Below are 12185 nucleotides of genomic sequence, written 5' to 3'. Positions count from 1 at the left end.
ATAACAGTTTTGACAATGGTTCAGGTCCAGGACACATTCAATGTACCGTTTTCAAAGCGTTAAATCCTGCTTGGTGTAGATCTGCCCCAACTAAACTATATAACCTATGTGATACCCCTAAAGATGATTTTTTTAAAGGTTTCTTTTTGACATCTTCTATTCATTTTCAGTTCTGTAGCACCCTCTAGTGGCCAGAGTGATCTTTAAAAACCAATAAAGTTACAGTTTTTCATGTAACTGGTGCATATCCAAATGCCTTTCATAACGTATAAACTATCAAGATGGCCTGAGATAAATACCTGTGGACAATCCAAGTTATTCTGCCGTGGGATTGCCCCTTGCCCCAAGTTGCAAACCATTTGGAGATACCCAAAAGTTAGATCTTCCAACCAAAGAACTGCCAATATGCTGCACATGCACAGCTCCTCGGGAAATAGATTAAAATAAGTGTCCATGATGGGAAAGATGGCAGTTGCCAAATAGCTCCATGATGAAGTGATGCAGGGAAGTGGCATCTCAAACAACTGGGGTAAAAGCTACTGCTTAGCATAAGACTTTCAGCTCCTTTAGACTGATAGTTCCTCCAGGGATTATGTATAAATGTGTAATCCATGTGTTTATATTAGTTCTAAATAAATCTTGCATGTTAATTGTTTATTTCTCCCTAGTCCCGGTATTCTAACATTCTAAACACGTAAAGTGCTTCCATTTTTATAATTTGCAGGGGGTAAGACGAGTTCCAGTTCCAGGCAGAGGAGTAAGCCAAAGACCGAGGGCTCCAGTAGCTATTAGTGCTATAAGTGAAAGGAAAGCTGTAAGAGAAGGGCCCCGCCAGGGAAGAAAGAAATTAAAGGCAGTGATGCAGTTGAGTCGAATAGCAGTTAGTGCCCACAGGCCAGGAACAACAGAGGCAGCCCAGTCTCCATGGAAAAAAGCAAAGATATTTCCAATGGTGCTACAGAAAGTAATAGGCAAAGAGTCAGATTATGCCAAGCTGATGGCAGCACGCCAAACGGATGGAGAAGACAGCATGGTTATTAAGGGAAGTTATTACCAGAAATCAGCAGGTGACACGGTATCAACAAAGAAGCTTGGCCGTGGACTGAAGCGCACTAGTGCATCTGAGGAAGTGAGCGAATCTGAATCAAAGTCAGGAATTTCAATTAGCATCACAGCGGAAAGCGAGTCTGAAGAGACTGACTATGGCAAGAGGAAGAGGAGAAGAAAGACATCTTCCTCAAGCACTGAGTCTTCGTCCTCCTCAGCAAGTAGTACTTCTGCATCCCAGTCAGATAAAGACTACTTGAAAGTGACATTGGATCAAGATGAAACCACGGAGAGCACTGTGGACTCTGATGAAGAACGTTCCGATTCATCTGGATCCTCATCCAGTAGTGACTCAGAAGGTGAAACATCCGATTCTCAGAGCAAAGTTTCAGATACTGAGGAAGACGAGACAGAGTCGAAAATGTCATCATCGGCACCAAGTTCCATCAGCAGTGAACTTGCCCCCAGGGCAGGGAAAAAGAAACACTCTCTTTCCAGTTTCAAGGATAGATCATCTACAGCTAGAAGTGAGTTAGATGACACCATAGAAGAATTATCTGAAGAAGAAGAGGAAGAAGAGGAGGAGGAGGAGGAGGAGTCCGGTGACCATGAAGCCTCCTCTACCAATAAAACTATCTCCAGCAAACAGAGGGGAGAGATAGGGAGCTCAGTAACCACAACAGATTCCGACACTGTTGTGAAAAGAAGAAATAGAAGGAGAAGAGTGCGTAAAGGGATTCCTGCTACTGCAGAGTCAGAAAATCGTAGTGACTCCACAACCTTTTAGGGGGTGGAAAAAGGATGGACAGGTAGACAATTTATAGTGAGGTGTGGTTTTGGCTTGCTGTGCTCTGTGTGTTGCTTTTTCTGAAGTGAAGGAACTTTATGTTAGGCCATAGCTAGACCTAAGGTTTATCCCTGGATCGTCCACGGGTCAAACCTGTTCATCTAGGTGACACACAGGGGATCCAGTGCTCAGGCAGGGGCGAACCCTGGATGATCCCAGGATAAACCTTAGGTCTTAGTCTTGGCATAAGAAATTAGGTGGGCACAAATTGGAAACCAGTCTGTAATATCTGCCCCTTCCGTTAATAGAAACATTTCACAGAAGACAAATTGCAGGATCTTATCTGAATGGCTTTACGGACTTCAGGAATTTGGATATACACAAATACTGTTGTGCAAGGATTTCGGATAATGGAGTGAGATTCCTAGGCTACAAGAACTTTTATCGCAAGTCTTATTCTTTGAGCTGGTTTAGTCAATACAAATCAGGAGCAATTCTCTCCCACTTGGCTACTCAGCACTTTCTGATTGGCAGATGAACGTGAACTCCAGTGAATAGTCTTGTGTTTGAAGTGCTGTGTGCTAATACAACCATTCTGCCTGCGGTGTTTGATCTGTGATGGTTAATTCACACAGTCAAATTAGCTCTTGATGCTGTAGCCACCAAGCAGCAAGTATGCATGCGTGAATTAGCTGTGAGTTTAAACATTTGGAGGGTGGAGAATGTCTATTTCTACACTGCATGGTTTGCATTTTCTAAAGATGTCTGTGTGCCTTAGAAAGCAGCTGCTTTTGAAAAATCTTTTCACTGTAGAATATTTGCAAAAAAAAACCCTATGACTTCACTGCTACTTCCTAAACTAATAGTTAGCTTTATTATTTACCAATGGAAGGAGGCTGATGGTTTCTCATTAAATTTGCATGGCTAATGCTCATATTTGGAAAATGCCAATTATAGGTATAATTAATAAGTACATAGATTCTGTTGCTATAATCTTAAACTCCAAATTTTAGGTTTGTATAATTCCATTAATTTAAAGGGTGAAATATTGGCATTTCATGCTGTAAGACATCATGTGGTCTCATGTGGTATTTGTTCTTACTTGGCAATACTGACACCCTGCTTCAGAAGGAAAGCCTTTTGAGCGCCAAAATACCATTGCTTTTGTTATAATGAGTCCTGTGAAGCAAAAATGTCAGCTCATGGAGAGCACTTGACATTACTACATAGTATTTCAAATAATTAACTCTAGAAGGAAGCGATAATGGTTTTCCAAATATTTACTCTATTAGCCTACATACTATCCTTATTGCTATCTAAGGCCAGTACATCTGTATGTATTTTTTTTATAATAAATTTGATAGTGCAGTTCGGTCTCATAGTGCAGCTGTCATGGATAGAGCTTAATTTGCTCTCAGTATCTGATCATGGAGGTGAGTGTATCAAGTGATAAGATTTTAAAGTTACTTCCTCAAGCTTTGGATTAGCGATTGCTGTTCCATGGCTTGTGGGGTCAAGCAACTCTCGTGAGTTACCCAGCAGATAACATCCTGCCATTTCCTAAGCTGATACTTCAGTGTGATTACCTTCTCTACCATTTCCCGCCCCCTTCCCAGATTGGAATCCATTTGTGTGGTGGTCATGCTAACAAAAATAAATTCAAAGGGCATGTCTACATTAAGGGGAAATCACGTTGTCTTATTAGGCTTTGAGCTTCCTGCTTATTTTGCACAATTGTAATTGGCTGCATTATATGAGCAGAGAGGGGTGACCATATGGTTTGAATTGCTGAACGCATGGTCTGTAATTGAAAACTTCTCCTCCTGCCATTGCTCACATACTTGGATGGGACAGTATCCTCTAGTGGGTGCTTTGTAGCACAATTTCAGCTGCACAAGTTAGAAAATTCTGCGATATTTCAAAAGAATTGGGATATCTAGGGTTTTTTTAGAATGGGATTACTGGGAGAAGGAGTGGGAGATGTCCTGGAGGTTGACGACATCATTTAATAGTCCTGCAAACTTCCGTAAGTGGCCAATCACGAGCATACAATAAATCGCTCATGTAGAGATAGCCAAAGCCAAACTCAAGCATATTAACTTGAAATTACTTTCAGCTTATCATACAAATGACAACATGAGATGGAGATTTTAGACAAAGGCTGCCTTGTAATCCTCATTCAACAAGATAAAAACAAACAAACAAACTAGTTCTTAGTTGTGTCCTACATGCGTCCAGTGACAGATGAGAGCTTAAAATGTTTATGGGGAATATTGATACACAAAGTTTTTCTTAGTTTTTTCTTCTTTTTTATAGATACTGTTTTAAATACTCTTTACTTCATTTTTGAAAGGACAAAAACCAAGGCGTTCATGTATTAATCTTAATACATAGCAGTTAACAAGACCACTCAATATAGCTTCTTAATGTAGTTAAACTGATTATTAGAGAGACAGACTGCCACAAATCTAACTTACCTAATTTTGGTTTCTAGTGGAAATGAAGGAGCTGGCAAAGCTATGCATTCAAAGCAAACAAACTATAAAGTATTTAAATAATTTGTCTTTCTTTTTGTTGTCATGCAGTGGGCCAGAAAGAAAAGGATCAAGTTGGTAGTTGATCCTGAATATGAGACAAGCTCCACTGGAGAGGACAGTGCTCCAGAAAGCCAGAGGAATCGCCTCAGCAACCCCAACATTCAAACTAACATCAATGGCAACATCTACATTGCCCAAAATGGGTCAGTTATAAGAACCCGACGGAGTTGCCTTTCAAACAATTTAAAGGTCACATCCCCTGTGCGGCTGGGGAAACATTTCAAGAAACTTGATAAGTTGGCAGTGACACATGAGGAGAACGTCCCCCTGAACACATTTTTAACAGGGGCATCATCTAGTGACAAACTGAACACAAGACCATGTAGTGTTTCCTTTGCGTCCTCAGCTGCAGACACTGACAACATAGCAACAAAATCGGGAGGCAATAGATTGAAAAGCACAGAAGAGCAAGAGTCCATTATTGATAATGAGGATATCAAAGAGCCTTTGGAATTACCCAGCGATCACACACAGTCAGATGATGAGGAACTCTGGATGGGTCCTTGGAACAACCTTCACATACCAATGACAAAACTGTGACACCTGTTTTTCATTTTCATTTTTACTCCCATTTATAATAAAAGTACACTTTTTATCGTCACCGAGAAAAAAAAACGTATGAACTTTGTATTGTGCACCTAAGTTGTATACTTTGAACAAAATGCTTTAAAGTAAAAGGAACAAACAAACAAACAGGGGCGAAAACCTAGAAAATTTGCACTCACATTTGTACCAATTAATTGTTCTTCTCAACAACTCTTTTTGACAGGCTCCGAATTCACTGAACGAAATATTCATTAAAATGGACTAGTTTTGTTGGCTCTGGAGTTATTGTTTAATAATCATCAAACCACTACTTAAATGCACAGGGAGGGAAAATGGATTGTTTAATGTTTGTAGCTGAAAAGGTAACAGTCACACTTGTTAGACTTGTCTGTAAAGCACATAGAAACTTAATCTGCAGCCACTACTATTTCAGCCTACAAAGATGCACTAAGACCTTAGCTAGACCTTAGTTTATCCCGGGATCATCCCTATTCATATAAATGACACACAGGATACCCCGGGAGCAGGCAGGGACGACCCCAGGACAATCCCGGGATAAACCTTAGGTCTAGCTAAGGTTAGGGTGACCATATGAAAAGGAGGACAGGGCTCCTGTATCTTTAACAGTAATGTAGAAAAGGGAATTTCAGCAGGTGTCAATTGAAGAGGGTGAAATTCCCTCTTCATCACAACAGTTAAAGCTGCAGAAGCCCTGCCCTCTTTTGTATCTGGCCACTCTACCATAGCTAGTGTAGCTTTAACTGTTGTGATGAAGAGGGAATTTCACCCTCTTCAATTGACACCTGCTGAAATTCACTTTTCTACATTACTGTTAAAGATACAGGAGCCCTGTCCTCCTTTTCATATGGTCACCCTACATAGTTATCCTACTGATAATCCTACATACTTGATGTATGTGGGCTAAGTTCAAGCTCTGACTCAGCTGCCCAAGGTTGATAAATTTGATGACTATACACTGCGCAAAGATTTCTTATGTCGGGCAATTCTAAGGTTAGTCTGGGTCTTGTGAAGGTTTAGCCTTTATTTGAAGGTAACCAACTCTGGCCTAACCCTACACCAAGCAGGATATTGTGGTATGAAAGCAGTATATGGTATGTGTCAATGGGCCCCAATAGTTGTCAGTGCACTTCAATACCGCTAAAAAGCAGTTGTGTGGCTCCTGCCTTCTATATACCGCTTTCATAATGCTTTCATAGTGCAATATCATACTTGGTGTAGATTAGGCCTATGAAGAAAACCACTAGCTGCCTTGGAAATTGGTTCTATTTTTTTTAAGTGTGCCTTATTTCTAATAAGAATGTATCCAGCAGTGTAGCCATTGGCTCTTGCCATGCCTTCCTCTGCAGTCTTGAAGAGCCATTTAGTCCATAACCAATTCTCCAGGTGGCTTAATGAAAAATCCTTTATAAGTCTCAGATAGGTTTTGCAATTCCTCTCTGTATATCCAGCAGTTTGTAACATCTTTTGAACCCTGTGGATGGCAGTATCAGATAATGTACATGTACTCACGTCTTCCATTCAGCAATGCAGCTTTAAAAAGTACTTGCTTCTCTTATTGTCTCTATTCCTACTAAAATTTGCACAAGATGTTTTCCATTATGGCCCTGAGACTTCTTTTTAGGGCCACTGCACATGGCGAAATGGTTAAGATGGGAATGAGGATGAGATGGATCCATGCAAAGTTCAGGATAGCTTGACACAGCTGTGAGATGTGTGTCATCTTACATTCAGGCCGTAGCTAGGCGGGGTGATATCCCAGTGTTTGCCCCGGAATCGTGGCTGTGCGTTCACATGACACACAGGGTATTCTGGGAGCAGGGAGGGATGATACCTCCCTTGGCCTGGGATATGGCCCTACAGTTGTAGCCCGCTTTTTCCACGGTCTCAGGCTGATCCTGAGACTGTGGAACGTGTGGCCTGGCATTGCGGTTTGTCCCAGCTTCTCGTGAATAACCCAAGGAGCCGGGAGCCAGGCACGGGGCACATCGGGGGTTGGGTGGGGGGAGAGGGGGGAATTATTATTATTATTTTAAAAAATACAATTTGCGCACGAGTGTTCATGCACTCCGTCCCCTTTAACAAAAAAACAAAATGGCGGGCACGATGTCATGCAGCGTGTGTGAACCAGGGTGACTATCTCGTGATCAAAAAATCATGACATCACCTCTCTCTGAGCCCCCTCATCTAGCTGAAGCCTCAGTCTGACATTTGCATCACTTCTAAAGGTAGGCTGATCATTGCCAAGCCAGTAACTCTTAAGGAGGTCTTGAAAACCAGCAAGCCCCTGATCCTTCCAGGCTCTATCTATTGTTCCCCTCATGTGCCACGCTTCTTCAACCTCTGCCCTGACTGGTTCTGCACTGACTCCACCCTTTAGCTCCATTCCAGGGAACAGTGTTGTGTTTTTGTTTTTTTTTAGTTAGCAAGCCTACTGACAGGTGGATGCAGTGAGTGTGACCTGATTAGTGAGCCAGACATATGCACCAGCAATCACATGGCTGAATCAACAAACTATGCACAGATAGACTGCAGCACCTGGTGAAATCACCTCTTCATCACAACAGTTAAAGCTGCAGGAGCTACACTAGAGTGACCAGATATAAAAGAGGGCAGGGCTCCTGAAGCTTTAACTGTTGTGATGAAGAAGGAATTCCATCAGGTTCTCCATATATACAAATGACACCTGCTGAAATTCCCTTTTTGATACAACTGTTAAAGATACAGGAGCCCTGTCCTCCTTTTCATATGGTCAACCTAAGATTGACCCAACACATATCCTCAACATGCCAGCCCAGTTTCGACATGTGACATGGCCCTTAAGGAGTTACTGTTTTCTCAGGTACAGCTTCTTTGTCCTACAGGTATAAAGCTACATTTATTTGTTCCTGGATATATCGCCTTGCAGTTGGGTGTGTGGAAACATCACAGTATTAGAAACGGGCCCAGGATGTCAAATTGTTCACTATAACTGCACCTCTCATTATTTAACTGCCTCAGCCTTGATACATTTACAGCATAAAATGCTGCACGATATATTTGGTGTACATTAAAAAAAAAAATCTCCCATTCATATGGGCTGTTTAATACACAAAGGGAACAATCCATACCTCATAGCGTCATAAATTAGAAATATTTCCAATGGATGAGATGTTCAACTGGGGTAAATCAGCATAACTTTACTGAAGCCAATGGAGCTTTGTAAATTTACAACTGCTGGGAAGCTTCCGTAATGGAATTCTTAAGCTATAAAACTGCTCTAAGTGAGACATGAATCAGGCCCCTGGTATCAGCAATATACTCATTATATAATGCAATAACCTCTATGTAGATGCATAGAATGAAAGATTAAAGATGATGCAAAATCATTTATAGCAGGGATGTTTGTGGTAATTAATCTTGGAAGGGGGGTATTTCTATCATCTTCTCTGACAAAACCTTCCCCCCCCCCCCCCCGCCCAGTGCCTTCCAGCACTTTTGTTTGTTTCTATATAATATTCTTGTCTGCAGCATTCATGATTAATCAATATATTTTTTACCTTATGGCAACAGCAGGCAGAATTAAAATGGGAACGAGGCAGGTACTTGAATGAGACAAAAAGACACAAAAGGTAACTGAACAGTGAATGCAGATCCATATATTTTCAGCTACGGATTGCCTTTGGGCTAAAAAAAATTACAAGTTGGATTCCAATCCAAGAAGATTCCATATCAAAATGCAAAGACCAATGTAGGGTGACCATATGAAAAGGAGGACAGGGCTCCTGTATCTTTAACAGTTGTATTGAAAAGGGAATTTCAGCAGGTGTCATTTGTATGCATGTAGCACTTGGTGAAATTCCCTCTTCATCACACCAGTTAAAGCTGCAGGTGCCCAGCCCTCTTTTAAATCTGATCACTCTAGTATAGCTCCTGCAGCTTTAACTGTTGTGATGAAGAGGGAATTTCACCAGGTTCTCCATATATACAAATAACACCTGCTGAAATTCCCTTTTCTATGCAACTGTTAAAGATACAGGAGCCCTGTCCTCTTTTTCATATGGTCACCCTAAATACCAATAAATGCTGAAACTTTAATGAGCTTAGTTTGTATAAAAATGATCTGGCATGGGCAAAAAAGGTCTGAAAAATATCGAAGAAGTGTTTTATTGCATATAAGTTATTTCATCTGTGTTATAACCAGGAAAATTGAAAATGTGACATTCTGACATTTCCTTTGCAATTCTGTCTGGTTTTATTGGAACACAGCCTAATGTTATGATAGAATCCATGATCCTCTTCCACACATAATAGAGCAATTCTGCATACAACACAGACTGGCATTGTGCTGCAAACAACCAAAATGGCAAATCGTTCTGCAGTTTCATCTCCACTTTCACAAGCAGTTGCACCTATGGAAATGCCCACAGTTTTGATGCAATGGCCTCCCAAATTGACTATCCACACCCTGATGCAATAGTGGAAGCATATCCACACCAAGGCATTGCAGCACTCTTGTAAAAAGGTTTCTCTGGATTTATTAATTATCTAAGCAACATCAAAGAGGAAAAAACCTCCCCGGTCAGCCCTGTGAACATTTCTGTCCAAGACTTAATTTCAGTCTGAGCCCAGCAGGACGTAGCCTTAGAATCTGAACATGTGAAGTAATAAAAACAATGTGCCTTCGAACATGTAAAGAGTGCCTTTCATTTGCCAATTTGTAATGTACTACCACACATCTGGGGCAGAGGGAAGGAAGCCCAGGTTAGAGTCAAGGAGAGATACATTTTTTTCCTTTTTTACTCTTTCTGCCCCACAGCCAAAGTCATAGCCATTATTTTATATAGACAACAAAAACAATAAATGAATATACTTAATTTAAACAGTGAAACACTACTTAAGGTGCAATCCTACACATGTTTAGTCAGAAAAAAATGCCTACAACTCCTAGCATGCATACTGGCAGTTGTAGGGCTTTATCCTGTCTAAATATGCACAGATTCACTCTCTAAGAGTCATTAAATCAATCCTGTAAACCCTCTTGCATTAAAGTGAGCTTAATGAATTTGTCACTCAGCAGTCTGAACACAGTCCACCAGCCATAGGTTGAGGCTTGTCAAGTATGTGATATTCCCCCTCCACCCTTGCAATGGCCACAGTTTTACCTAGTTCCAAACAGGAGGCTAAACAACCCCCTGGTGGGACACTTTACATGACAGGAGGACTTTGTTTAGCTTGCTGGGTCACAAGTTTCTCAGACCTGCATTTAAAGCATTGTCCATCTCTTTCACTCTGTATGGCCACAGTCTACTGGCATTCTTTCCTATTCCGTCACTGATATTCTTTCATGTTCCTTTTTATCCCCTGGCCTTACCCATACAGTATTTAATAGTCACATATTTCATCTCTTCACCCTCTTTCCACCCATCTGGTCATGCACTTGATCACCTTCTGTGTCCTGCCTGCTGTCTGTCTTTGAATTTCCCTTTTCTGTGCATGATTTAGTTTCCTTTAGCCAGGGGTGAGCAACATGCAGCCCATGGCCTCATGCAGCGCCCCTGCCCTTTGCTTCTTCTTTAATTATAAAAATGGCATTGCTACCAGCTACAGAGAGCCAAACGAGTTAAATTTAGTTTGAAAACAATCAAAATACAGCTCTTATAGCACTATGGAGAAATTTGCCACTGAATTTCAGCTTTAAACTGGGGTGGGGTGGGGTGGGGTCATGTGTTCAGGATTTTTAAATATAATTATGGGGTTTGCCCCATGGACTGCAGCCCAACCCAAAGGAGTGTCCAGGAACAAAAATGGCCCCCAGACCACCCACAATTGCACATTCTTTTCTATAACCTAAGTTGCACAAATGCATTTGTCAGCTTTCCACTGGCGAATACATTTATTTCTTCTGGCATGAGCATAAAATTAAGAAATACCCTTGCCTTTCTTCCTTCTGCCTGGAGAACCACGAGGACTCTCCCTGGTGCCACAGTAACTTCAGAATCCCTGGAAGATGAGAAGGGCTGTCCTTGAAGCTATACTGAATCTCAAGGACACCAGCAGGGCTAGATCTACACTACTGCTTTACAGCAGTATTGAAGTGCACTAATAACTGTTGGGACAGATTACACATTCCATGTACCACTTGCATAGTGTTATTGCCTGCTTTTTATTCAACGTTATCAAAAATACCACAACAAATGTCATAGTGTGTCCTACAAAGTATAAATGTACAAGAGGAATCTAGTGTTACCATGATGGGATCATAATGATTTATTATTATTATTATTATTATTATTATTATTATTATTATTTATTTATTTATATAGCACCATCAATGCACATGGTACTGTACAGAGTAAAACAGTAAATAGCAAGGCCCTGCCGCATAGGCTTACATTCTAATAAAATCATAGTAAAGCAATAAGGAGGGGAAGAGAATGGAAACAGGCACTGGGTAGGGTAAACAGGCACAGGGTAGGGTTGACAAAAGGTGTAGATCTGGTCCAGCTGTGGGTCTTACTGTTGTATTCTGAGAGCTTCTTTAGATTAAGGTGAAATTGTGTTTTGCTTTCTGCTTTGCTTGCGCAATGTAATGGGGCTGCATTACATGGGTAGAGAGGGGTGACCATGTGGTCTATAATGGAAAACTTCCCCTCTTGTCGCTGCTCATAGCCCTGAATGGCATGGCACCCTCTAGTGGGTGATTTGTAGTGCAACTTCCCCTATAGGTAGAAAATCCCAAGATACTTCTGCAGAATTGGGATATCACAAGCATTTTCTTTTTAATGGAATTGCTGGGGGGAGGTATGGGGGATGTGCAGGAGGTTGCCAACATCGTCAAAAGGACCTACAAAATTCTATGAGCAACCAGTCATGAGCATGCTTTATTTTGCTCATGTGAAGAAGCCCTGAGTGTCTGAGACTTAGCACAATGGGACAAGTTCCTCCAACCTTGTCTCTTTCATCTCATACAGAATTTAAGGACAATCCCAAAGAGATGCTTTTTATGGGCCTTACTAGACGAGGCCTTAGTGCGCCTTCTGACCCGGTTTCCCTGCTGTGTGTCCAGATGACGCACAGGGGAATCCGGAGGCAGGCCGCGCTGAGGCCTCCTTCAACGCGCCATAAGTGAATGCCAGAGCTGGGGAACGTCTAGCGACTTCCGCGGCTTTTTGCGGCTCCTCGCTTACTTGCGAGGAGCCGCGAAAAGC

At 41.5% G+C, this 12185-nt stretch overlaps 1 protein-coding gene across 1 annotated transcript in view; it reads left to right on the top strand.

Moving 5' to 3' along the window:
• PCDH15 (protocadherin related 15) overlaps positions 1 to 5233 on the top strand; it is a 451284-nt gene extending 446051 nt beyond the window's left edge. The window contains exon 40 of the mRNA XM_063132951.1: positions 4420 to 5233. Coding sequence (XP_062989021.1) covers positions 4420 to 4971 — 552 coding nt within the window. The 3' untranslated portion in view covers positions 4972 to 5233. The remainder of the gene's footprint in view (positions 1 to 4419) is intronic.
• Positions 5234 to 12185: the final 6952 nt, after the last annotated feature.

Source organism: Elgaria multicarinata, chromosome 8, assembly GCF_023053635.1.
Source record: "Elgaria multicarinata webbii isolate HBS135686 ecotype San Diego chromosome 8, rElgMul1.1.pri, whole genome shotgun sequence".
Classification (NCBI taxonomy): Eukaryota; Metazoa; Chordata; class Lepidosauria; order Squamata; family Anguidae; genus Elgaria; species Elgaria multicarinata.
This window is presented reverse-complemented; position numbering and strand designations above follow the sequence as displayed.